The sequence below is a fragment of the Monodon monoceros genome, unplaced genomic scaffold, assembly GCF_005190385.1.
Source record: "Monodon monoceros isolate NGI ecotype Baffin Bay Population unplaced genomic scaffold, NGI_Narwhal_1 Super_Scaffold_12, whole genome shotgun sequence".
Classification (NCBI taxonomy): Eukaryota; Metazoa; Chordata; class Mammalia; order Artiodactyla; family Monodontidae; genus Monodon; species Monodon monoceros.
Genome location: NW_021703768.1, coordinates 144,707,525 through 144,734,534, shown reverse-complemented (window position 1 = coordinate 144,734,534; position 27,010 = coordinate 144,707,525). Strand labels below are relative to the sequence as shown.

At 44.0% G+C, this 27,010-nt stretch overlaps 1 protein-coding gene across 7 annotated transcripts in view; it reads right to left on the bottom strand.

Moving 5' to 3' along the window:
* DOCK2 (dedicator of cytokinesis 2) overlaps positions 1-27,010 on the bottom strand; it is a 405,468-nt gene that overhangs the window by 288,144 nt on the left and 90,314 nt on the right. For all 7 annotated transcript variants that reach the window (XM_029217458.1, XM_029217457.1, XM_029217460.1 and 4 more), the window contains 3 exons: positions 18,957-19,065; positions 7,724-7,794; positions 5,832-5,938 (listed from right to left, as the gene is read on the bottom strand). In XM_029217458.1, coding sequence (XP_029073291.1) covers positions 5,832-5,938; positions 7,724-7,794; positions 18,957-19,065 — 287 coding nt within the window. The remainder of the gene's footprint in view (positions 1-5,831; positions 5,939-7,723; positions 7,795-18,956; positions 19,066-27,010) is intronic.

Sequence of the window (27,010 nt, the reverse complement as noted above, 5' to 3'; positions counted from 1 at the left end):
GAGTGTGGTGCAGAAATTTGCACCACAGAAACTGGCACCGGCTGTATCTGCACTACCACCCCAGGGCCTGTCCTGCAGCAGGGACTGAGTAAATGCGGAATGCGACTAGGCTGAGATGCCTGAGACATCAGGGAAGACGCACTGCACACTTGACCTTGGGTCAGGGTCTTAAAGGGATGAGTGGGAGTTACTAGTTAGTGTGTCTAGGGGTGGGAGTAGGGAATGGGGCGGGGGTGGCGGTGCAGTAGAAGGTATTCCGGGCAGTATTCACGAAGAAAAGAACTGTGGAAGGTCATGTATGGTGCCAGGAGAGACGAGGAGCCAGCCAGGAGCCCAGAGCACGTCCTCGGAGGAAGAGGACTTGTTCCTTTCCTGCCTTGTCTTTCACAGCAGTCTTAGTACCCAGCCTGATGTGGACATCCCAAGTCCCAGGCAGCCTGCTTATACCACTTCTCACTGCAGGAAAGCTGTGCTTTAAAAACCTGCAGTGACATAGCAACCACTGGCATCTAGAGTCCCATCTCCTGCCCAAGCAAAGGTCCCCGTACACAGCTGTCAGAGTGTTGCCCAGTATTTGGAACAGGGGCAGAGAGCGAGGAAGGAAGGAAAAAATCTCTCAGGAGGAACAATGTGGCACTTTTTTCTAACATGGAGAAGGAAGCATTTTCAACAAGAAAATAAACATATCTTCTCCTTTTTATTCATTATAAGAACAAAGCATGGTGTAGTGGAAAGAAGAGGAGTTTTGTTATTCAAAGGACTTGTGTTCCAAATCCAGCTCCACCACTGCTACCTATGGGTAGCAGAGACGGTCATCAAATGTGCTATGCATTTCCCTTCAGTTCCCAGATTCCCTTGCAACTAGGTTGGGAACATATGATGGGGTCTGGCCAGTGGACTGCGGGTGGAATCTCTGGGTGTCACTTTCAGGCTGATGTAGTTGAAAGTGGCTGTACTTTGTTCCTTGCTCTCTTCCCTGCTGCAAAGAGGCCATGGGTACAAGCTGGCATAGCTTCACAAGGGACAAAAGGCGCCCGACCTTCCTGACCTTTATCAGACTTTGCACAAGAGAGAAATAAACCTTTGTTAAACCACTGATATTTGGAGATTGATTTGCTACCCCAGAATCACATAGCCAAATACACTAATGCGCTAATACATTGTAATAGAACCCTTGGTCTCATTGGGATGAGTCAAGTTACTTGACTCTCTAGGCCTTGGTTTTCCCATCTATAAGATGAGAATAATTATACCTATGTAATTGGGTTGTAAGAATTTACTATATGTCTATGTCCTATATAGCAAATAATATATAGCTGGCATTTAATAAATGTCTCTTCCTTTAAGATGCAGTTGACGTCATCATTATTCCTGTGGTTATTACTGTTATACAGGGGATGCAATAAATGTCTTTAAATAAGCAGCAACTGTGTCAGGCACTCTACTAGTTGTTTTACATGCATGACCTCATTTTTGTAGCTAAAGAAACCAAGCCTCAAAGAGGTTACTTGTTCAAAGGAACACAGAGCTAGTAAGTGATCAAGTCAGGATCAGAAACAGGGATTTCCTAAACCAAAAGTCCATACTCTAATGGCAACATTCCTACTCACATTTCTCAGATGTGGAACCCCAGAGGCTCAGAGATGTTACATAAGTTCACCAAGCAAAGCAATAACTGTTAGAACGAGCGGACTTTTCTCTATTCCAGACCAGTGTTGCAATGATGTGATGATTAGAAAAGATAATCCCCCGCTAGGGCACTGGACAGTGATGTCTGTGCCCCCTCCCACCACAGAGGCCTAGCCCATTGCGAACTGAGGTCCTAGCAGCTCCAGATACTGTGGGCAACAGATAAGAAGAGGGGGAAAGAAGGAAACTACATCTTGATAAAAGGAAAACTGGATGCTTTGTGTTCAGAGAACGGCTTCTCAACAAAGTTTCCAAAGAAAATCCCACTAGCTGAAAATAAACACTGGAAGGGTTTCCAAATCTCTGTCAGATCTCTGTCTCTCTCTCTTTCTCTGTCTCCCTGTTGGTCCCTCTCTCTGTGTGTGTCTCTGTTTCTCTCTCTCTCTCTCTCTCTCTCTGTCTTCCCCCCCACCGCCCCCTGTTTGTTTTGGAAGTTGAGAAAAGTGAGCAGTGTGGATCCTAAAGCAGTTTACACTGAACCAGATGGCACATGTGATTAGCATCAGACTAAAAAGACACATTACTTAGAGATTAGGTTCTAAGTAGGGACAAATCTGTTCCAAAGGAAAAGAAGGTTTGGTTTTCTCGCAGACTCCCCTCAAGAGCTTCCTCGGGGCGTACCTATTCATCCCTTCTCCCATCAGCAACATCAGGCAAGCCTGAGCTGGAGAAAACAGGCAATTCGTCTCCACAGATGTCCCAGTTCTCCTCCCGCTGAACCCGGAAGTCATTCACACAGGACAAGCCACTCCCTGCGGGACCTCGAATGCTGGTGGCCCCTGACTCCCTCATACCCCAGGCTAACAAGTCACTTTATGCCACTGAGTCTGCACAAAAACCCAATGAGACTCGTTCTGTGGTTATTCCCACTTTACAGCCGAGGAAATTGAGACTTATAAGGATTAAGTACTTTACTCAGGATCACAAGTCAAGTAAAAGTTGAGGCGAATGGAGGCTAATTGCCTCCATGAATGAAGAAAGAATTAAAAAGTGTGTGTGTGTGTATATGTTTTAAAAGAGCCCCAAGGAGCAAACCATCCTAGAGGATGTCTGTCAAGTGTCCCAAACTATATAACAATCTTGAGGCCTGCAGCAAGGTAAACAATGAGGTGAGAAACCACAAACATCTCACCCTGACCTATTCTTCTGGGCTCACATCGCACAGGTCCTATGCAAAAACACTCTAGGGAAATGAAATAAAAATTGGAAAAACCATTCAAAGCAGGAATGAGACATGGATACAGACCAAGGCCTTTTTGTTCCTTAAGTCCTGTGCTTCTCAGACCCTGGAGAAAAACACACAGCTTTCAGGGAAACAAGGAAGCTTAGCTTAGGGTTACGTGCAACTATCAACTATGAAGGGATGCCCTTATTGCAAAGAACCTGAAGGTTAGGACAGAAGTTGGGAAAATGAAAGGAGCAGCAGAAATAATAACCACAACACCAGTAGTAACAGTGATCACTTAGTATGGGATATTATATTGCTCTGATAAGCACTTTAAACGTACTGTTGGTCTCATCAGCCCACACAACAACCTTCTAAGACGGACATTGCTATCACTTTTCCCATTTTACAGACGCGCTTACTGAGGATCAGAGAGGTTAAGTAAATTGCCCATGGTCACCCAGCTGAAAAGGGGCTAAACTAGGAATCCAACCCAAGAACCAGTGCCCTTAACCAGTAAACTTTCTCCCCCTTCTGCATAGGACCCTCCTGAAGAGAGGCCAATAGGATAGTCTGCCAACATTTCGGAAAGTGCTTAAAAGCCTTCTGGTTCCTCTGCTTCATGTCAGTACAAGTGTTCAAGGCTGTGAGTACAAGCTAATGTCACCGACAATACTCCAGGCAATTTGCACATCTGGCAGTTAGATAAGTGCAGACTTAGAGCAAACTGCGTCCCTGAGGCACAGGACAATTCACAGGGATAACAACAGAAGGGATTTCATTATAACTCAGACTTGGCCAAGGAATCAAACTTACCTTATTTCAGGGTATAAAGGAGACACTCACCCAAGAGCCCCAGACACCCAGTTAAGTTCGTGCGTATGAACTCAGATTGTATTCACTTGGAACTTGAGGACTTAAGGAGAAGGCTGAGCTGAAGTTTCCCTTGGGGTGTTTTTTTAATTGAAGTATAGTTGATTTACAATGTTGTGTTAGTTTCAGATGTACAGCAAAGTGATTCTGTTTTATATATATATATACATGTATACAGATATATACAGATATATGTGTGTGTGTGTGTGTGTGTGTGTGTGTGTGTGTGTGTATTCAGATTCTTTTCCTCTTTTGGGTTACTTTTGTAAGAGGGTTCACTTAACAAATAAATAGTGGGAGAAGAGTTACCTTTAAGCTGTGCATAAAAGCATACTGCTTTCACACGTGAACCAAGGATGGATAGACTAATTATACATTGCAGCCTCTTTAAAATGGGTCCCCAAAGGGCTCTCTGCTCACCTACTTCTAGTCTCTGTACGTATGTAAAGGTAAGAATTTTGCATTTTCTTTGTAACTGTGTACAACACTGGGGCTGGCCTTCTGTCAATTAATATTAATCAGAGGGTTTTTACTGAATCTGAAACTCAAAGACGCAGCAGGGCTGGCGAGCAGCAGCTGTCCAGCCTGCCCTGTGATTATGCTAACCCTCAGAGGCCACCATCAGCCCAGGAGACGTGACTCCAGTAAAGGAATCACTCCTACTCCTCCCAGGCTGGAATTGACGCCGCATGCCCAATCCAGGACCGCGCTAACACTCCATCTGGCCTCGATGACGAGCCGGGCCCCTGACCATGACTGCCGCTCTGAACAACGAAAGGGAGCCAAGCAGCCCTTGCTCTCTGCTGCCCGTGCAGCACCACAAGCAGCAAGAGTCGGCCTTGCCATGCCCCTAGGATGGGACTCACTTCACTTCTACAGCGACACCACCTGAAATCCAGAAAGGGACTGCCAGGGCAGGAAGGGGCAGGCATATTTCAAAGTTTTCAGAGTGAGGGTAATTTATTCCGACATGGAAATCAGAAGGTGAAAACCGAGGAAGGCTCACTTAAAAAAACCCAGTAATACAAGGCATACAGTAAGACTTAACCAGGATTAGTTTCCAATCACCTTACACAAACCACCTTGTACAAACCAACCATGTATGTACTGCGTTAACCTGCTGTCACACATCTGTCTAAATGGTCAGGAAACTCCAGGCATGAATATGAAATCACAAGAAAACTTTTCTTCCCATGCCCTTCTCCTAGCTTTAATTCCACGGGGTGGGATTCAGACAGCAATTCTGGATGCACCATGTCAACCAGACATTAGGGGGGAAAATCTTTACAGTGAAGTGGTTCCTGAATCTTTAATACATAAATATTCAAGCTTCACTCTGAATAAATCCCGGGTGGGACATGACTGATCCTCTGCTTCCTAAGACTTCCTATTTCTTGCACAGTTTGCTTCTCACAGAGAGGAGTGATGTAGGAAATGGTGAATACTGACATCTAAGTCCTACCTGCTCATAGCTGGAGGACGTGTGGCCATCCATCCCACTGATCCCCAAAACAGGGAACCCCAAGGCTCTTGACTGTGAGATGCTGGCTGGGGACTGGTGGTTACCAGAGATCAGTTTGGGTGAGCAGAAGCTCTGACCACAACCATTGCCCAAGTCCACTGTCATTTCCTGCTCTCCAGGAAATACCGTTACGTGAAGAAAGGCAACGTCCAGAGCAGTTGTATAACATGCTACAATGAGAGTAGTAATAAAAGACCAGGGGAGAATATGTAGTAAATGTGTGTTTGCTTGCTTATACAGTGAGTGCCCCTGGAAGCAAACACAACAGGAGACTGAAGCCACTGGTGCCTCTGTGAAGGGATCAGACCTTTACCTACTTCTCATGTAGAGTAAAAACCTCACAGCAAAATGACTCCAAATTTAGCCTCTCAGTAAACTTTATCAGGAAAAACAAACAGTTCAGCCTATGTTTTCCTTAAATCAGTTTAGATTCTGATATCTAAGTCGTCAGCTACTTTCTGCTTTTCCCCTACATCCAGACCAAGGGAGTTGTCAGAGAAGAAACACTGCCTAACTGCGCAGCATGTGATGAGCACGTGGGGCTTCTGGCGCCCCCAACCGGCCAGGATGCTTTGCACTCACCTTGCTTTTTAAAGAGGTTGCTCTGGACTATCTCATTCATGGACTGGACTTTCTGCTTCTGGAGTTTCTCGGGAGGGATGCAGGTATAGAACTCATAGAGGAGTTGGCTAAGGGCAGGAAAAACCAGAGCACGCAGAGCTCGTTAAACCAATGTCTGCCACCTCCTGGCACTTAGAGTCTGTCCATCCCCAGGCTGCCAGCTCTGAGGGGGGCAGAAACAATGTACCTCTTGCTCCCTTCGCCCCCCACCTCCGTGCATGATAAGCCTTCAGTAAGTATGCATAGTTGGTCTTGGTGTTGAATACTGACAGCGTTCAAAGAGATGTGGAAATCTGAAAATAATATCAAGAAACCCGACCACTTACTGTGTGTGTCAGGCACATGTTTTGCACTTGACATCCACTGTGCCATTTAAGCCTCACAATTCTATGACGTAGATCCAATGCTTATCCCAATTTTACAAGTGGGAAATGTAAGGTTTAAAAGGGTTAACTAACTTTCCCAAAGTTACACAACTAGGGAGGGTCAAAGAAACAAGGGTTCAAAACCAGATTCTAATTTCATTGCCATGCCGTTTTATTCACTAATGTTTTATGCTTAGTAATGTTTCATGATAAATCTTAAGATCAAAAAAGGTGCTTAATTTTTTAAAAAACTCTGAAAAGTTGTGGGCTAGAACCAGTTTGGGATATGAAAAAGGAGATAGCTCTTTCCAAATAGAGTGAAAATAAAAATACCACTGAAACAAAATTACAGCTCCTGTCAGCTTTCCAAAATCAGTTCATTGTGCTTATTCATTCTTTCAAATCCTTATTAAGCATCTACTTAATATGTGACAGGCAATGTGCAGGGCAGTGGGATACAATAGGAACAGACTTGGTCCCAATTGGCATGGAACTTACATTCTAATGGAGGTCAACGTACAACACAAAAGCAAGCAAATCAATACAAGGCCATAGATGCAAAGAAGGAAATGAACAGGGAATTGTGTCAGAGAGTAACGGTGCAGGGGTTGAGGGAGGAATAGAATTTATTTACAGTGTTCAGAGGTAGCTTCTCCAAGAAGATAACATTTAGCTTGAGACCAGAAGAATGAGAAGAAGCCAGAAGAAATCTTCAAATGAACAGTGGATAAACTGACGAGAGCTGAATAAAGTTTGGAATGCACTGAAAAGAATTGTGCCCATGTTTATTTCTTAGTTTTGATAGCTATGCTGTAGTTATCTAAAATGTGAACATTAAGGGGAGCTGAGTGAAAAGTATGCAGGAACTCTCTATACACTCTCTCTGAAGTGCTTTTCCAGATCTAAAAGTATTGCAATATAAAAAGTTTTTAAAATCTTCTATAAGTTACCTTGGAACTTAAGTGAATTTAGGAAAAAGAGGAAAAGGGTGTATCTGGCCCAGATGCCCCTATTCTAAGAGCATAAGCACAGTAAAATAATGTGTTCCTCCCATGAGAGGAATGGGGTGAAGAAGGAGAGAGCCAACGGGAGCCCATCTCATTATCCCATTAAGTGTCCATAGGTGGTTCTCCATTTGTAACTACAGGGCTTACAGGGCAAAGACTGGAACCCCAAAATAACCTTCAAGCCCAGGTGAAATGGAGACATTTACACCAAACATCAGTTTTTTAACCTACATGTTCGTATTCTGCATCACTGATATTGTCAAAGAAGGATGTTTACTTTATAGTTGGTTTTCACCAAATCTGACACAACCCAATGAAACTGTAAAAATCCCACACCAATATCCCTGCAAGACGCTCTGACCATGTGTCCTCCCTGTCCCCACGCTGAGTGCCTGGCTGGAATTACCCACAAGAGCTCTCCTCTCCCTCTGAATCTCTGGCTTGACAACAGAGCCCAGGAAAGTACACACCATAAGCTCACCTGAGTAACTTTGCATCAAAGACGGTTTCCACATCATAGAGGACAGATGGGATGTATTTCAAAGCTGCCACCTAGGTAGAAAGTGAAATAAACATGAGCAGTGCCCACGGCCAACAACTCTGCCTGGTGGTGAGAATACTTTGCAACATAACACAGATCAAGGGAAAATGATCCTGAATCCTGGGCACTGCTACAGTGATTCAGACTCTGCATGTAGATTGAAACACCAGGTGTACTTCTTTCAAAAGTTTCTTCTGTCTTCAAGGGAGCAGAAATGTAGAGTAGAGCAATCAAAAACTTTGAGGTTATACACACTTACAGTCAAATCCTGGGTCTACTCCTTAGTGGCCAGGTGACTTTGGACAAAACACTTACCCTCTCTGATGTCTCAATTTCCTTATCTATAAGATAGAGGAAATAATGTCTATTTTGCAGGATTGTACAGATTCAAAATAATATAAATGTGGCATCCAGCAGAGAGCCAGACATATTTGCGTGCTCAATAAAGGGTAACTTCTATCTTTATTGGAAGATGGTAAGCTTGAATTGTTTTGTTGGTGGCAAGGATGACATGGACTGAGTTATTTCTATTTTCTCTCCCTGGCCAATTTGTGAACAATCGTCAGCGTGTTTTGGTCCACTAGCTGGGTTAGGAAAACTGGGCATTGTGGTGGATTGCTTCTGTCCTCTGTGCAAGATAACTGATACATCCATAGGTGGGAAAAAGACCCAGGCCCTTGCAAAACAGCACCATTTGCTAAACAGCAGAGTAGGCTGTAATTTCCACAGGAGGAGTTGTAAGTCACATAGTTGGAAAATAATGTTTAAAAATCTGGTAGATGTATCCATTTTATATTTTCTTCTTATTTTTCTATATATTCTAAGTGTTCTATAGTCAACAAGTATCATCCTTTTACAAACAGACCAAAATTAAAATAGAGAAAATTCTTTTTTTAAAGAAAATCTTATCCTAGCCATATACAGTTGCACTTCTTAGTTAACATAAATAACAATTATGACTATCCTCTGAGAGTGTTCAGTGGAGCAGACACCATGCTGTTAGATTATTTTGTTAAACCTTATTTCAGCCTACAAGGGATACACTATTTTCATAGATCAGGAACCACTAGGGCATCAAGATTCAATAACTAACTAGGTCACAAAGTTAGCAAGTGGCAGAGCCAGGATTCAAAATCAGGCAGGCTACTTATAGAGCCACTCCTTGCAACCCTCAAATAGCACTGTTTTTCTCCATGCCCCCACGCTTTTTTTTCTTGTTAGTTATCATTTTTACAAGTCAGTATTATATATTTGATATTAAAAAATTCACACAAGTATCAGGGTGAAAATTGTCCCTGAAGTCCCACATCTCCATCTCAGCCCCAATCCCTACTCCTCAGAAGGGATCACTGTCAATATTGTGGTGAGTCCCAACTGTTTTCTGTGCATGAACAAGTATGTGTTTGTGTGTGTGTGCATGCATGTGCATGTGCACATGTATGTGTGTGATTATACAGTTCAGTAACTTGCTTTTTGCAGTTAACCATGTTATCACCAGTATTTTTGCACATCACTTCATAGAGTGCACTCTCCATTTCTAATCACTGCACAACAATGCTCACATGGGTACACCAAGTCCTCCTTACTGACGGACTCCGTGCTATCTTTAGTTTTTCTTTATTATAAAATAAGTGATAAGAAAATATTAAAATATACATCTGTGTATCTGTGAGAACCCCTGTGTGATGGATGGGCTGCTTGAAGAGAAATTAGTGTGTAAAATGTATGTACACATAGGCAAATGTACATACAAATGTATACACATATACATTTTAGGAGATAATGTCATATTAACTTAGAAGCAGTCATCAATTTCCTTCTACTCCTTTCCCTATAACCTTGCTAACACTAGTATACAAATCTGTCTCATTTTGTCAATCTGATACATAATTTGCAACTGCAATCTGCGAATTTTTGGATCTAGTCCAGGTGGGCACCTTTTCTATACTTATTGAAAAACTGTATTTACTATATATAGCTTGTTTATATTCTTTCCCCATTTTTCTTTTGGGTGATTTCTTATTGGTGTGGAATTCTTTATATATCATTAAGCCCTTTGCACAGCTACATGTAAAAGAACGAAATTAGAACACTCCCTAACACCATACACAAAAATAAACCCAAAATGGATTAGAGTCCTAAATGTAAGACCAGACACTATAAAACTCTTAGAGGAACACATAGGCAGAACACTCTATGGCATAAATCACAGCAAGATCCTTTTTGACCCACCTCCTAGAGAAATGGAATTAAAAATAAACAAATGGGACCTAATGAAACTTAAAAGCTTTTGCACAGCAAAGGAAAACATAAACAAGACGAAAAGACAACCCTCAGAATGGGAGAAAATATTTGCAAATGAAGAAATTGACAAAGAATTAATATCCAAAATTTACAAGCAGCTCATGCAGCTCAATATCAAAAAAACAAACAACCCAATCCAAAAATGGGCAGAAGACCTAAATAGACATTTCTCCAAAGAAGATATACAGATTGCCAACAAACACATGAAAGGATGCTCAACATCACTAATCATCAGAGAAATGCAAATCAAAACTACAATGAGGTATCACCTCACACTTGTCAGAATGGCCATCATCAAAAAATCTCCCAAAAAAAAAAAAAAATGGTTCTGAAGAACCTAGGGGTAGGAAAGGAATAAAGATGCAGATGTAGAGAATGGACTTGAGAACACGGGGAGGGGGAAGGGTAATCCTGGGACAAAGTGAGAGAGTGGCATGGACATACATACAGTACCAAATGTAAAACAGATAGCTAGTGGGAAGCAGCCACATAGCACAGGGAGATCAGCTAGGTGCTGCTCTGTGACCACATAGAGGGTTGGGATAGGCAGGGTGGGAGGGAGACGCAAGAGGGTGGAGATACGGGGATATATGTATATGTATATAGCTGATTCACTTTGTTATAAAGCAGAAGCTAACACACCATTGTAAAGCAATTAAACTCCAATAAAGATGTTTAAAAAAAAATTAACCCCTTTGCAGTAACACATTTTGCAAGAATTTTCTCTTGCTTGTCCTATAGTTTGATTGTTGCTTGTCTTTTAGCTTCGTTTATCGTATCTTTCATTGCACAGTAGGATTTTAATTTGTATGTTGTCAGATGTGTCAGACCTTTTCTTTACATTATTGGATTTTGTGTCCAGAGATTTATTCTTTATTTTTTCAAATCAAGATGGCAAGAGATAACAAGATTCCAAAGTGAATGTTTCTAAAACTAGGGTCTATTGGGACACCCTTTTCCCATAAGATGATGTTAGGTATTCTGTGGCGGGAAGGTGGGGGGGTAAGGAATTGCAATCAAATAATTAGAGGAAAGTTTGATTTAAGCAAAGATAAACCAGTAAGGTGTTTCTGGAGGGGTTTTTTTGGCAGAACTTTTCAGAATTTTAATATGCTAAGATGCATTATGACATTCTTCCAGGCAATTATAGTATACAGTACATTTCAGCCTAGTTGGTCAGGCCATCTGTATCAGGAAACATCAAGATATGGCAAAAGCAGATGCCTGCAGGGTTGGGAAAGCAGCAGAAAGAGTGAAATGAGAAGAGCACAGGCCAGTGGGAAGTGAGGAGGTATGTGGAACCCACACTCTGTCTAAAGAATGAGTCATTCTTGTTCACTTGTTTTAACACTGTGCTAGCCAAATCAAACACATCTGCAGGCTGCACTTCTCCCGTGGGCTGCCAGCGTAAAACCCCTACATTCTAAAGAGACATCTGAGGCACATGCCCTGATAAAAGCCCATCGAAGCATTCTAGCAAACTGCTCCTTCCTTCACTCTTAGGCTGAGAAACATAGAGCTCTGGGCCCACAGGCACCTGGGGCGGGGGTGTGGGGGGGATCCCTGTGCTCCACCCAGCACTTGCATGCTCCGAGGCCCATTTCTTCACCCCCTGAGCCTCAGCATCTTCATGTGGGGCAGAGAGGAATGATGCAAACTAAAGTATATCTTGCAGCTATTGTAATGCCCAGCATGCAGCAGGCCCCCAAAAGTGCGTGTGCTGGATCTCTCCTTATCTCATCTCTCTGACACCAGCCCTCATTACCCAGCACCTGGACAAAGTGTAACATGGACTCATCATAATTAAGACCAAAGTGAGGGAACAAAAACAGAAATGAAATTCTCGGCGAGTTGGGGAAAGCCAGGACTTCAGTGTCTGCAGCAAGTTGCTGGCTTTCAAGGGCTGCATGTCATTCCAGGGCTTCAGAGTGATACTGTAGAGCACTAATCACCAGGTGTCTACATGGACACTCACACTTAAATGCTTCAGCTATTAGTAAGGAGGAGCTGGGCAAAGCTGGGACAAGGGCTGCTTCAGAAGGAGCCAGTCTTCCCAGCCTCCCAGCGCTGGGCTGGCAATAAAGTAAAACAAACTGAGGGGTTGTCATGCTGAGACTCAAAGGGTGTTATCACCTCGACAGGTGTATTAAACTTCCATTTGGTCCAGGGGGCCTCACAGAGGAGTGGCAGGCCTGTGGTTTTCTTTTCCAAAGGGGACAGGAAGTTTGCCAAGTCTGTTGTCACAGCCAGCACTGGCCTCAGGAGGCCTGTCCACAGTCCTCACCTTCACACAGCCTTGACACACCTGAGTGGAGTGATAGCAGGTGGGTCCAAGCAGGCACTACCACCAAGCACTCCCAGGAGGCAGAAGAGCTCAGCCATAAGACCCGCTGGAGACCTCCATTCATTGCAAGTTTCTAAGGTCTGGGACTAGAAACAGCTTAGCTTTCTAGACCTGTTGGCCTCCTGCGAACTGCGCTGCTCTACTGTTGTTATTATCTTTACTCTCATTAATATTACTATTGCACATAAACTTATATTCCTGTGTTATTACTTTCATCCCATAGTGTATATCCCTATATCATATATAATATTTAATAGAAACAAACAGATGTTTTTATGTAGGTGTGTATGTGCATATATATACACATATACCTGTGTATATATTAGGATTAAAATATATTAATCAAAATAGCAAACCATTATCGGAAACTTTATACATGCATGATCTCATTTTATTTTTACAACTGCTCTATGAATAGACACTGTCATCCCACTTTACCAGTGAGGAAAATGATAGCACGGAGAGGTAAAAATAACTTGCCAGAAGCCACATAGCTAATAAGCCACATACACAGCAAAGATATGTACCTGATTCTGTCCAACTGGCTTCGGACCAGTATGCTCTGCTACTGCCTACCCTGCTTTAGGAAAAGTTTCCATCTTGGTAAGTGCGGAGGTTTTAATACAGGAGACAAGGCTGAAGTGGGGGAGGAGGTAGATAAAGAAACATCCCCCGTTTAGGAGAATGGCTTTTGAAAGAAGGTACAGTTTTTCTGATATGCCTTAAGTTAAGAATCCTCTTCACCACATATATGAAGGTTGCAAGAATGGCCACCAGGACAACATTTTCCAGCTCAGTAATTAGTTTATAATGTGGCACCGAGTGAATTTCCTAGATGAATCATCAATTCCAAGCCCCTCTGCCAGAAGCCAGGTACAGGCCACAAGAAGAGAGCCAGCCCCAAATCAAGGAATCGTGATTTTACTGTGGCCCTGAGAGAAGTCGCATGAAAACACTTGAAATGATTGCTATCCAGATGGACTTCACCAGAGCTGATAATCCTGGGCTGCTAGCACACAACAGATGTTTAAAAATAGCAACAAAAATCAAAACCACACAGTTGCACTCCCTCAAGCTCAACGGGGATTTGTCTTCTACGGGTTTCCAGGGTTCCTTATCTCCCCCCGCCCTCTCTTTCTCATTCTAACCAAGACTGCACTGTGTTGGTGCCAGCAGACACAGACTTCTGGGCAAAAGAACACATCCTGCAATGGTGCAAGGTTATACGAGAACACTAGACATCTTCCTCATTCAAGAGCTCTGACAATATTCCCATCCCATCAATTTTCAACTCTTTTATTTTAGCCAAGTAATGGACAGTCAAGGTCCACGGAAACTGGACAAACACTGTTACAGGGATTCACCGCAGCTGACCAGAAGCAGCAGCTTCCTTATAGATGCTAAGCTGTCCCTGTGGAAAATACATCCACTCTCCCCAGACATTCACCCTTGCCACTGGTCTTTCAGTGAAAGGGAAGGGAAGAGGGACCAACAGGTTCTGGGATATGAACGTCTCTGTGCTTTCTGTAACCCAACAGTGTGCTGGCCCCTGAGTCTTGGCATGAGGCAGGAGAATTCACTGTTTAAAATGGCTGGCTGAAGAGGCCAAGTTCAACTCTAGGTGGGTCCCTTTTACGTGAGTGTCCTTGGGGAAGTTAACTCTCTATGCTCCAGTTTCCTCATCAGGAGAATGAAGGGAATAAAGTCACCTACTTTATAGGGTTGATGTGACGATTAAATGAAAAATAAGAGCTATCAATGGGACTGCAGCACCTCATTGGAACAAAATTTCATCCTACCCTCCATAAATCCAACATTCCCAAGTACTGCCCTTAAGTATGGGGTAGGTGGTTACGAAGGGGACAGTAAAGAATCATTTAACAACTTGAGATGAAACTCCGGCTCTGGCTGTTAAATATGAGTCTCCCCTCTCCTACCTCTGGGGGCAGCCTGTAGGCCACTTCTCCAGAAGGAACCACCTTCTTCCCTTACTTCGGACGTCTGGGTGTTTTACAAAACTTAACAATGAAAAGAGAGGAAAGGAAAAGGCCTCCTTAATTAGCCTGACTTCATAACTGCAGACCAGACATCTGCCCATCTGTACTGTTGTTTACGTTGCTTATTGCTTAGCCACCTAGCATTTTGCCTGAAGACTCAGCTCTTTAATGAAACCATACTTTCAAACTCTGGGCTTACACAGCCTGGATTCAAGTCCCAGACCTGCCACTTCTCAGCTGTGGTTAAGTTACTCAATCTCTCTAAGCCTCCACTTCCTCATCTGTAAAGTAGAGATAAGAAGAGTATTTGCCTAATAAGGTGGTGGTTATAAAAATCAAATAAGCTAACAGTATATGTAAAGATTTTAGCTCAGCATGTGACACATAATAAATGCTAAAACATAAAATAGTGCAAACTAGTATTCATTCTTTCATTCACTCAGCCAAAAGATATTCAAGTACCCACTATGTGACAGCCACTGTTTCAGATACTGGAGACCTAAAAGACAGAGCCCCCTGCACTCCTGGACACTCTAGTGGCTATATTAGCAATCATGTGTGGCGATCATAGTGGCCAAGGGAGCATATCATACAATTATGAGTTGCTTATTTACTTCCACTCATACCATCAACTTGGAGAATTATAAAGAATCATGACCTAAAGGAGAATGGGTCTAATGGGTCTGCACAACGTCACCAAATGGCCATTACTCACACTTGAGCTACATCCAATTCACAACTGTCTGGTGTTGACTGTCTCATTCTGCCATCAGTTTTATCAACAATATTCACAGGGCTGGCACACATGGGGACTTCTGAGCATACGGCCCATTCTTGAAAACACGTGGAAACCCCTGGCCATACCCATTCGTTGTGGCTTAGAGAAGAATATTAACTTTGGAGTTAGAAGATCTGGGTGGATTGAAATCATAGCTCCACCACTACGAATAGGTATAATTTAGGATGAATTATTTAACCTTATGAGCCTTCTGTGGACACTGAAGACAGCGATTCCTTGCAGACCTTTGGTAGGACTAAAAACACTGCATGTGAAAGGTCAGCTTCATGCCTGACACACGGTAAGTACTCAATCAGTGGAACGTGTTTTTAATGCTCCCTCTACCCTCTTTGGATGGCTAGCTTTAAATTCTCCATAGTTTTGGGTGAGCTACTGCCATGCCAGCTCTGAACAATAAGGAAAACCACAGAAAGCAATTCACAAAAGCCAGATGAAACTCAGACATTGAGAAATAACTTGCTTGGGCCCCAAAACTCACAATAGGCAAAGCTAAATTGAACCAGATAGGCTTTACTCTGAACTGAGGCAGGCATGAATTAGGGTTTCCACCTAAGCCACTACCCAGCTGGAAGTAGAAAGTCTGGACTAGAATGTCAATCATTGGCATTCTTACTCTGTGCTCTCACCCAAAACTTATGGCAGACATTACTAATAGATCACAGCACTCTTTCCTACTGTACCCCCATGCAGGCTCAGAATCAAGACTACAGTCATGTTGTACTATTTCACTGGTGAAACTTTCCCTTCCTTTTTTATTTTTCATAGAGTCAGTTCTTGTGAGTTTATCCTCCTTGAAATTTATATCTGTTTCTTGATCTAACAGAATAACTGGATGACCTAACACTGTTCGACTTCATGTGACAGGGTTAGAAACAAAAATATTCCCTTCCAGATTCCACTATAGGAAAATGCCCTCAAGGCTTCTGTTTTACGATGAGGTAAAGGAGGGAGAGATATAAATGACTAAAAATTATTTAAATGGAACTATGTAACAGGCTTTACACACCATGCTTTACATGCATTACTTTATTTAATCTTCTCAATAATCCTCTAAATTAGACTCCCCATTTTATAAAAGGATAAACGAGGCCCAGGAAACTGAAGTGATTTGCCCAGTGTTACCTGCCCAAGGGGGCATGCCCCATTTCCCACCCAGATCTCTCTGGCTCGAAATCCAAAGCTCTTTCTCCTGTAGCAAATGTCAAAGTCTGCAGAAGATCTCTTGTGTGGGGTTTGCTAACATCAAATGGCCTTGACTCCTTTCCCCTCATCGGCCCATGCCTGGCACCCTAAAACAGCATTCAGGTTTTTTCAAATGGCATTGCTCTCTGTATTTGAATATGACTTTACATTCTTCTTTGACAACTTTTCAACAACCATAGGAATAGATGGAAAGCATCACTGATTTTATGTAACTCCTAGAAGCTAAATTTGACCCTTAAAGTAAATTTAAAAAGAGACAAAGTCCCCTTCCATGACTTCAGGGTAGAAATCCATAAAGAGAAACCAGCATAACCTGGAAAACAAAGACATTTCTAACACAGTTACCCAGAAAATAAGAACCTGGGTTCTTACTGACTCATGCCAAAGCCATAATAATCCTATCGGCTCTCTGCATTTGCATAGCATTTTATAATTGGCTCTTTTGCAGACAATGTTCATCTGATCCAAACAGTGAAGTTCTATAGATGAGGAAACAGAGACACTGAGAAGTTAAATCCAGGGTAAAATCATATGGCTGATCAAGAAGAACATTCTGTTGACCCAGGTCTCCTCAGGACCAGAAATTCTCCTGGCTCATCTTTTTGCTTCCTTGCTTCCTTTTTTTTTTCCTCCTTTCTTTCCCTACCTTCTTGTTCCCTCTGCCCTTTATTCCTTCCCCCCAAATACCCGTAGTTCATCACAAGGAAAGTGGTGCTGAAATTGGAAAGGGTGGCTCTAGGATGGCTTATCCCCTTGTCTTTCTCAAGGTCATGCGGTCTCTCTCCTGGCACCTCTGCTTCTCTGGGGCATCTACTCCGATTTCCTCCCCACCAACCGGCTTCCTCTGTTTGTCCACCGTTTCTGCTCCCTCACACTTCAGCTTCCTTGGAGACTATTTCAGACCTGATGCAATGCCACAGCCTCTCATTGCAACCGGGCATCCTCAGCTGTCACCGGATATCCTAACACTCACTGTGTGGTCTCTCACTGGAAATCAGCTGCTTCCAGTGTGATATCAGTGTGAAGAGGTGTGGAAATCACTCTGCCTCCGGGGTGACAGGCTCTGGCTCTTGTCATATTTCTTCATGCTGCCCCCTACTCCCGTTACTCCCTTTGCTTTGAAATGATGAGGGTTTGAGGAATAGAGGGAGGACTTAAAAAAAAAAAAAAGACTAGCAAGAGGGAAGAGAAGGTGAAAACTGTAAGACTGCATCCCCAACTCATTTCAGAGAAAACAACCATATCCCCAGTAGGTGCTAAATGTGTAGTATAAAGAACAGTGTAATATAGCGGCTCAGAGCATGGTTTTAGAGCCAGGCAGAAAGAGATCTGGATCCCAGCTACACCCCTTAGTGCATAGGAGCCTTTCAATTTCCTTATCTATAAAACAGAGATCTTAACACCTATTCCGAGGGTTATTCATTCAACAGATATTTATCAAGCATCAACTATGTATTAGGACTGTTCTAGGCGCTGAGGATACAACGATGAACGAGACAAAGCTCCCCTCTAAGGAAGCCATTAGCAGAGTGATTCCCAGACTTTGCTTCATACTAAAATCAAGTTGGGAGATTTTTAGACTCCCTTTTCCCTAGTCACACTCCATACTAATTAAATTAGAATGTTTGCTGGTGGTAGTCAGTCATCAGAATTTATTCAAGATCCTCAAGGGATTTTAATATGCAAAGTTTGGAATCCATCATGTTAGCAGCCAACACTCCCCAGAGAGACTTCTGCCTTTGCCTCCTCACCTGCATTCTGGCTGAACTAGTACCTCATTCATTCTAACCAGAGGCTAGGCAACCCCAGGCATAGCTAGCTAGTGAGTATTTAAATTAGCAATTAAAAAGAAAACGCTGATCAAAAGAAGAGGAGGTACTCTGCATTAACCCACTGGTTTAAATCAATGTGTCTGGGTTTTCTTCTTCCTAACTCATGAGGCAGCTCTTCCCGAACACTTGTGAATAAATGCTGTGAAAGTCAGGAAGTCTCCCTGAAACAGCCTCTTCACTCAGCCTCTTGGCTGCTAAACTCATTCTCAAACATAGGGTTAGACCTCAAGGTTTCTCAAAGATTTACAGAGTTTGTAGGTCATGGACCACTAAATTACAGGACCCATTTTCTCCAAAGTATCTCTTGTTTATTGAGGACATTCTCACCCCCAAATGGGAGCTCAGTTTATGGTGTGGAGAATAAAAAGTGGACGATTTAAGAGACTGACAACTTAACTACTCTCACCACTAGAAGTGGATCGGGTTTGACCTCCTTCCTTACAGGGAGCAAAAGCTTCAGAGTTATTTAAGAAGAGGCACCACTACCTTCATGGGAAACGAACAATAAATATGCCATCTCCTGCTCCGAGGAGCCCTTGGTGCTCACGATCCTTACACCACAGGGCCAGCCCAGGCCTTCAATTAACACATGGCTGCGTATTCAAGCAAAAGTAGACGTTATCTCACTATGCTGTTATCTATCAGATGACCAAGGGAAAAGACAGAATCTTTTTCTTTTGTAGTGTAAACCAACCTGCAAAAGGATGGTTGTTTTATATTGACTTTTCATCAAGTTGTTGATGGATTCAAAGAGGCGTCTCATGGATTCTTCAAACTCCATCTGTTCCTTGCCTTCGTAAAGCCTGAAAGAAGACACATCTGAGTCATTTCTCAAGCCAACAGGCAATACCTTTGAAAGTGTGTGCCAGCCGCAAACTTCACTTGAAATTGAGAAGGGACAGGGGTGGAGATAGGGACTTCAGGGGAGGGGGCTGATTCAGCAGTCACTGCTTGCATACGCCACTCAGGGGAACCCAGGTCCCCAGAACAGGCACCATCCAACTGACTCGGCATAATAAACCGCCCCCCCCCCCCCCCCCTTTTTCCCCTTGCGGTACGCGGGCCTCTCATGGCCGCAGCCTCTCCCGTTACGGAGCACAGGCTCCGGACGCGCAGGCTCAGCGGCCATGGCTCACGGGCCCAGCTGCTCCGCGGCATGTGGGATCCTCCCAGACCGGGGCACGAACCCGTGTCCCCTGCATCGGCAGGCAGACTCCCGACCACTGTGCCACCAGGGAAGCCCCCTCCTGCCTTTTTTTAAACCCTGAAGGACCTCAAAGGAATGAAACTCATCCAAGCTGAGGGGACCTTAATAATTTCATCCTTCTGCAAGAACCAGAGGGAGACTGTGGTCATCAGACTTTCAAAGTATCTTGGAAGTATCAAGGAGAAATATTTTCAAATACACTTCCCCTTAGCCACTGCCCGCTTGTCGGATGAATACAGCTGTGTCTGTTCCACATCAGGGGCCATCATTTTCCCTGCCCTCTTATTTCAGGAGCGTACTTGATACCTAATTTAAAACTTTTTTGCCTCTGATTATAAAGGCCCTACATTGATATTGTAAAAAGAAAAAAAATGCATTACTTATGAAGTGAGACTCCTCATTAATCTTACCATAAAATGAGCAACCGTTAAGGATATCTTTGCAGAGATTTTCAAGGCCTGTCTAATATATACATGTGACTTTTTATAGAAACCATCCCCTTGCATAAAATCAGTCTCCAGGCCCCTGAGTCTCAGTGCCCTCGTGGCCCAGCCTTGGAGTGTCGTTCACCCCAAGGCCTCTCCAAACAAGCTTTTATTGCCAACGGGTGAAAAATCTGCAGCCTAATCTGTGGCATCCTGGGTGAAACACAGAGAAGGGTGCTTCTGTCTCCCATTCAGATAAAGAGGGTCTCCTGTCACAGCCCTACACAGCCAGACACCACTGAGCTGCCAGCTGCCGTGAAGGTGCTTTCCCCAGAAAAAACGCCGACACACTTAAGGGGTTTATTTGCTCCATCAATCACCGGTCGAGCGGTCCATCACGGCCACCTCAGCGCTGTCTCCACTCAATCCCCCACCCATGCTCTCGCCCCTCTTCTCTTCCTGCTTCTCTCCTACCTCTTTTCTCTGTCTTTAAGTGTGCGTCTCTCTGTTCTTCTCCTGAGTATCATTCACTTTGTCTCTCTGTCAGTCTCTAGGTGTCCCTCTGCCATTCTCTCTCTCTTTGACTTCATCTCTCTTTCTTCTGTCTCAGTCACTCTCTGTGTCTCCTTCTCTTCTTTTTTCCTAGGTGGCCCCTTCCTAAAGCCTCCTGAAGTAAGAAGCTTAAGGGGAAGTCAATGCCAGATGTTTCAATCCACTACAGGGATCCGGAAATTGCTGCTGACTTTCTGGGTATCTACTTCAAGGTCACAGAGACAAGGCTGTGAGAGGAGCCAGGAGTCCTAAGGTTTCTCTCCTTCTCTGTCCCCACCTTTCCCATTCCTCCTTCTCTTCTTCCCTTCTCCCCTCTCCTACACCACTCAGTCCTGAACACAGAGATGTTCTGCCATAGACGATGTGTTTTAGAGTCAGCCTGGGTTCCAATCTCCACTCTGCCCAGTACTAACTGAAGACCTTATAAATAACAGCAAACATCACAGAGTATCACTCCGCCCCAGGCACTGTCTGTATTATTAACTCACATACCCTCATCACCACACCATGGTAAGGGGCCCCATCCTTATCGCCATTTTATAGATTGGTGACTTAAGCCCAAGGACTCCGCACCAGTAAGTGTTGGAGCCAGAATTCAAACCTGGCCATCGGCTCCTAAGCCTGCCCTCTCAATTATTTCGTAGACCACTGTGCTCAATGCTTTACTACCTCTCTTAATTCCTGTAAGCCTCAGTTTCTCACCTGCAAATGCAGGCTGTAACAGCACTGTGTCCAGGGATTATGAGGAGCCCAGCTCACATGTGACGTGCTTGGCACACACTGGGCCCTGGTAAATGCTAGCCATTGTCTTGTTGTTGTTAATTGTTGGAGTATTACATAGATAAAGACATAAAAAACTCTCAACAGGTTGAGACTTGCCCAAATCCCATCAAAGCGGAAAAGATGAGACCAGGTCTGGCAGGGAGGAAGGGAGGGTCTGAATTCAAAGTGGCGATGCGTTCCCTGTGAGATGGTGCTGTGAGCTTTTCTTTGTGCCCAAAGCTAAGCTAATGGACGGTCCATCCCCCAAGGCTTTTGCCTTGAAATCCCTTGCTCTTTCCTCTAGCCACAGCCGCCTGAAAACATCTAATAAGCGACATCGTAATTCCTGTTCCTGGTCTATGGTGTCTCCCTCCCACATTTAACAGCCAGACGTGGCTGCCCGTGGTGAGCTCATCATTATTTACATCATTATTTACCATGTATGGACTTTCTCTGTAAGGCATACTTATTTGTATATTTGTGGCCGTATGTGTGTGTGGTTTGCTGGGTGGGCGGAGGGGATCCCACCAGGTCCTCTTCTTGGGAACCACTGGTACTGCCAACAAAAATGGTCTCCAGCAGCTTTCTCCTGCTGGTGACCCTAGCGCCCCCCACCCGCAGCCCACCTCCCATAACTGAATAGTCCCATGGCAGCTCCCTCCCTGGAATTCATCATTCTTAACAGAGAAACACAGAAATGGGCTTTGTTGGGAGTCATCTTAAGGCAGTGCTCCAGGAGGAAAGTTCATGAACTCCTGCTGAAGAGATCTTTGAGGCTACCCTGGTTCCTTACATCCCTGAGTCTGATTATTTAACTCTTCTTGGATTTTATAAGCTGCACAAATATCCCTCCAATAAACTCCCTTTTTTTTTTGCTTAGACTAGCCCTGGTTGGATTCGTTGAAAACTCCTGTCCAGTCAGAGCTCTGCAGGGTGAGACGGGCTTGTTCCTGCAGCTCCCTGGGGTTCTAAACCAAGAGCTGCTGGGAACGCCAGTGAGCACTGGGTCCATGCTTCCTATTGTACAGATGAAGAGACTGAGGGCCTGAGTGCGGAGGTGACTCGGCTTCATTACCATCTTTTAAAGGTTATTTGACTGAGGTAGGAAGGAAAAGAGGCTTTTAGGCGGTAAAATCAAGTCGAGGCTTTCCACTCAAATTTAAACTTAGGAAACTGAATTTTAATTTCTACCAGCAAGACATGTGATTTGCTCTAGGTCACAGACTGCACCAGTGGCATAGCTAGACCCAGAACTCAGCATTCTTCTCCTTCTATGCTCTGAGAACCTAACAGCACAGCACAGGTGACACAGATCTTATGAGGCCAAGACTGGGGTACCTGCCTCCCTGGGAATCCAAGCTGCTCCCTGCTATTCACGTCACAAGTTAAGTACCTTAACACCACACTCTAGTCAAGGGAAGGAAATACATTCTATACCTGCTGAAGTTTTACAGAGGGTAAAAACAATTCTGTTGGGGAAATGGCTTGCGTTTTACAGTTGACGACATCATTAAGCAAAATCGCTGCAGTCTTATCAATTGTGTGTGTGTGTGTGTGTGTGTGAGTGTGTGTGTGTGTGAATTTTTAAGGCTGGGCTTTTATTTGCTGGGAATGGGAAGAACAGTTGAAGAAAATGACTACAGTTGGGAAGAAGAAAGGAAGCAAAAAACTGTTTAGTGTAAAGGGCTTTGCTGTCTAGCTAGACTCCTCCATAGACTGGCTGTTTGGCCTCAGACAAATTACATCTCCGAATCTTACCTTCCTTGTTGATAAAACAGAGATATAATGCTCATTCGAAGGGTTATTTTAAGGTGAAAAAAATGAGATAGTGCATCTCAAGTGCTTAGTACTATAGGAGGCACTTAATAAGTGTTAAGTCAATATCAGTAATTCTTGTTGTTGATTCCTAAGCACAGAAGTGATCACACTGGCAAACTCTCTGATCTGAGTGTACGTAAATAAAAGGAATATTTCTTAGAAGGAGTGATTAAGGGAAAAAAATACATAAAGCCTTTAGATTATGTGGAAGAAATAAACTGATGGCGGTGGGGGTGGGTGAGGGGGGCATTCAGCACCATGGGACCTCCCCTCAGAAGCATAAGGAGGAAAGAAAAATAATGTCTTGTCTATCTGCAAGGCTTTAAATGTGGCCTTGAAGTCAAGGGCACAGCAGATGTGGTTTCAAGGTCCTTCTTTAAGACTTGTTCTCTGTATATAGCTTCAGGAGGGAAACATTTTTTCTGGCTTCAGAGCACCTAGAAACCAGCTGATTCTGCCAGGGGACGAATTATTGAAGGGCCCAAAGGCCCTGACCACAAGAAAAACTGGAACACCCTGCGAGGCGCTGTTCTGGGGCGTGCCAGCCCAACCACGGCAGGCACTCAGCTCCCGGGGCTAGGATAAATACAGCCATGCTCGGCTGGCATGTGATTCATTAAGGAGACACTGTGCACAGCTGAGCACTCACTGAATGCAAATGGGGCCCCACATGGAGTGTACAATGCCTTGCACCACCTTCTCTGTGCGGGTACATAAAGCCTCAGCCGAAAACGGAGACGCCAACCTCAGGCCAGCAGCGCAGGGAAGCAGAATCGAACCAAGGCAACCTCGGGCTGCAGAAAGCCAGGAGGAAGATTCACCTTAGAATCCAGGGTGGAGTGTTTCCTGAGTACCGGCCTCTTTACATTTCTATACCTCATACCTCGGCAACGTCCAGCTCCCCTGAGCCACATTCCCAGGCATCCTCCTGATTTCCTGCCCACCTCTTGGAGGCAACATAGACATTTAAGTAAGACTGTGTCGCTTTCCAAACCCTGCTGTGACACTTGTCAGTTGGGTGATCTTGGCTAAATTTCTTCATCTCTAGAAGGCTCAGTTTTCTCACTAGTAAAATGGTACTAGCCCCACACAGTTGTCCTACATTAAAATAATGCATGTAAAGCAATTAGCACAGTGCCTGGTGCAGAGTTAACACTCAATAACTATTAGCTATTGTTATATAGTACCACTGGTTTCTTCTGGATCCACTCCTTTTGGCTTTCTAAAGTCTTAGGAGGAAGAAATCAGCCACTTTGTAAAAGCAACTGCCATTTACAGAGCACCCACTGTGTGCCAGGCACTGCAGTGGAGGGAAACGGGAGTAGGGCTCAGTCCCCATCCCCAAGAAGTCAGGAGGCAAACCGACAGGTAAATCATATATTGCCGTGTAGCGAGAAAAGCTGAACAATAAAAGTTTAATATTATCGCTGAGTGATTCCTAAGGTTCAGGCACTGTGCTCAGCTCCTCGCACGGATTAGCTCATTTGATAGAGGCTCTTATTATCTACGTCTTACATATGAGAAAAGAAAAAAAATTAAAGAGGTGTGAACAAGGGGAATGGAAGCTGAGAGGAGGGAGCAGGGGCCCCGCTGACACTGACCTCAGTGAACCACCTACCTGAAGGCCCCTCTCAGCCCTCAGCACCTCGCCCCCCTCCCATGCCACCACCACAGCCTGTCCCCCACCTCCCTCCTTCCTCCCAGAAGTCCTGGAAAGGCCCCCAGGATTAGACCTGGGCCTGGCTTGCCTCTGTCTCCCTTACCTGGTCACATCTTTTGCCTCAATTTGCTCTTGGCAAGACACACACCTGACTCATTTCACAAGTGCCTGGGAGCAAGACCAGATTCACTGGAAGCTTTTAAAAATGAAAATTCTATTTTAAATGTCTCCATGATCTTACACGGAACTGAGCAAAATTACTTAAATAATGAGATCTCACCACACCACTTTGTTACCTTGCCATACAAGTCAAGATACCTTTGTGCGCCCAGTGATGCCAGGACATGAGGAATACTGTAGAAGGGAGGCCACTTACCCAGTGCATTTCCTTAGATGAATGATATGCACTGCACACAGCATTTAATGCAGACTGTCACAATGACTGAGGCTTCCCTGTTAGAATACTTCATTCTTTGTCATCACCACTTACTTGCCTGTCTTCTCCACTGGAGGATAAGCTCCATGCAGGCAGAGATCAAGGCTATTTTGTCATAATATCCCCACGTCTAGCAAGAGGCATGGAACATCACAAGTGAGTTTTAAGCAAACGCATCAACAAATGATAAATTATTAAATGAATGAACTTCAGCGCCTTCAATGTGGATGTACAGAAATGTCTTAGGAATCCACAGAACTGAAGGAAGTTCAGCTAATGCTAACGGTACCTAAACAACATCGTGAGGATGCTATTAATAGTCATCTTCAGCTCTGCCACCTTTAGTTTTTCTCATAACTTTTACCACTAAGACGACTAATACTGTTAACAGCTGCTACTTATTAAGCATTTACTATATGCACCAGGCACTACGCTAACCGCACAAGTTCACCCAGCTAGTAAACGGCACAGTCAGGATTTGAGCCGAGGAGTTGTCTGGCTGCAAATTTCACTCCTTCAACCACTAAACAATACTGCCTCCTGGAACAGAGCAAAGTAAGAGCAGATCCCTGGGACCGGAACAAGTCAGGTGGATAGGAAAGCATCATTTGCCCCTGGGATGATATCCTGCAACTGTGTAGGGAAGTGAGATGGCTAGCTCTCACCTTTTTTTGTTCAGGCTCTAAATCCACGGTTACTTGGCTGGTATTCCTACCCCTGAGCCAATAATTCGCTCTATTACAGGAGGTGTAAATTAGTGACTTTACAAAGAGAGCCATTAAGCCATTCATGGTTTCAGAAGAGTAATTACTCTGGAAAATTCACAGCAGTCTAAGACCAGAACCTACCTACCTCTCTATTACCTCTCTGTCTCTGTCTCTCTGTGTGTCTCTCTGTGTCTCTTTCTATCTCTTGTCTCTGTCTCTCTCTCTCTACATCCCTACCATTTGGGATAAAGAATAACTGTAGGCAAACCAGGAGCTGAGTCTGTCTGAAAATCATCCTTGCATGTGTGTCCCCTGCTTATCGAAAGAAACCCTTCAGTGCGCTCAGCAGGCACATTTAAATCAAAGCAATAGGGCTGGGAAGGGATTATGAAAGAGAGGGTGCCCTCTCTGGTTCCGCTCTTCCCCACGTGGTCATCATCACCATCGCCACCCCCTCTCCCACCACCAAGGTCTATGCTATGGACCTGAAATGAATCAGAAATTGCAGATTAAGACATGGAATTTTGGTGCAATGAGCCTGGGGTGAGCTGCCCAGCTCAACAGCGGCCAGAGAAAATTTCATTTGAAGGGTAGCAAAGTTGAAATGTAAGGAGTTATTCTCAGAAGAGAAAGAGTAAAGTTGTACCCTATTAGAAAGGAGCTATATAAGAAAGGGCTAGGATAACTACAAAGCTGCCAGTGTGAATTGGCAAGCAGCTCTGGTGGCCAGAGAGTATTTCATGAAGACTTGATTGAATTGAATACTACCAGCAGTCCACAGGCAGGGCTCAGACCAGTTCCTGGTGCCAATCCTTTTGTCATTGACAAAATTATTTCTACTTGAGCTGCTACTTCTCCAGAATCTGACATTTGAGGTGGATTGCCCCTCAGGGCAAACTGCAAAGAAGTTTCACTAAACAGTCTTCTTCCTGTAAATCACCCCAGGGAAGAAAGATTTGTAGATGAGAGGGAAAAAAAGGCAAACTCAACGTGTGGGTATCCTGTTTTGAATCATGTCTAGAATGAACGCACAAAAATTAATGCAATCACTGAAGAAAAACTGCCTCAGGTAGAAGTGTAAACAGCTTAAATTAAAAAAAAATAGAAGTTAACAATATGGACGAAATGAAAGAAAAACAATCCATCTAAAACATTCACTTTACTTTTAAAATATGGCAACC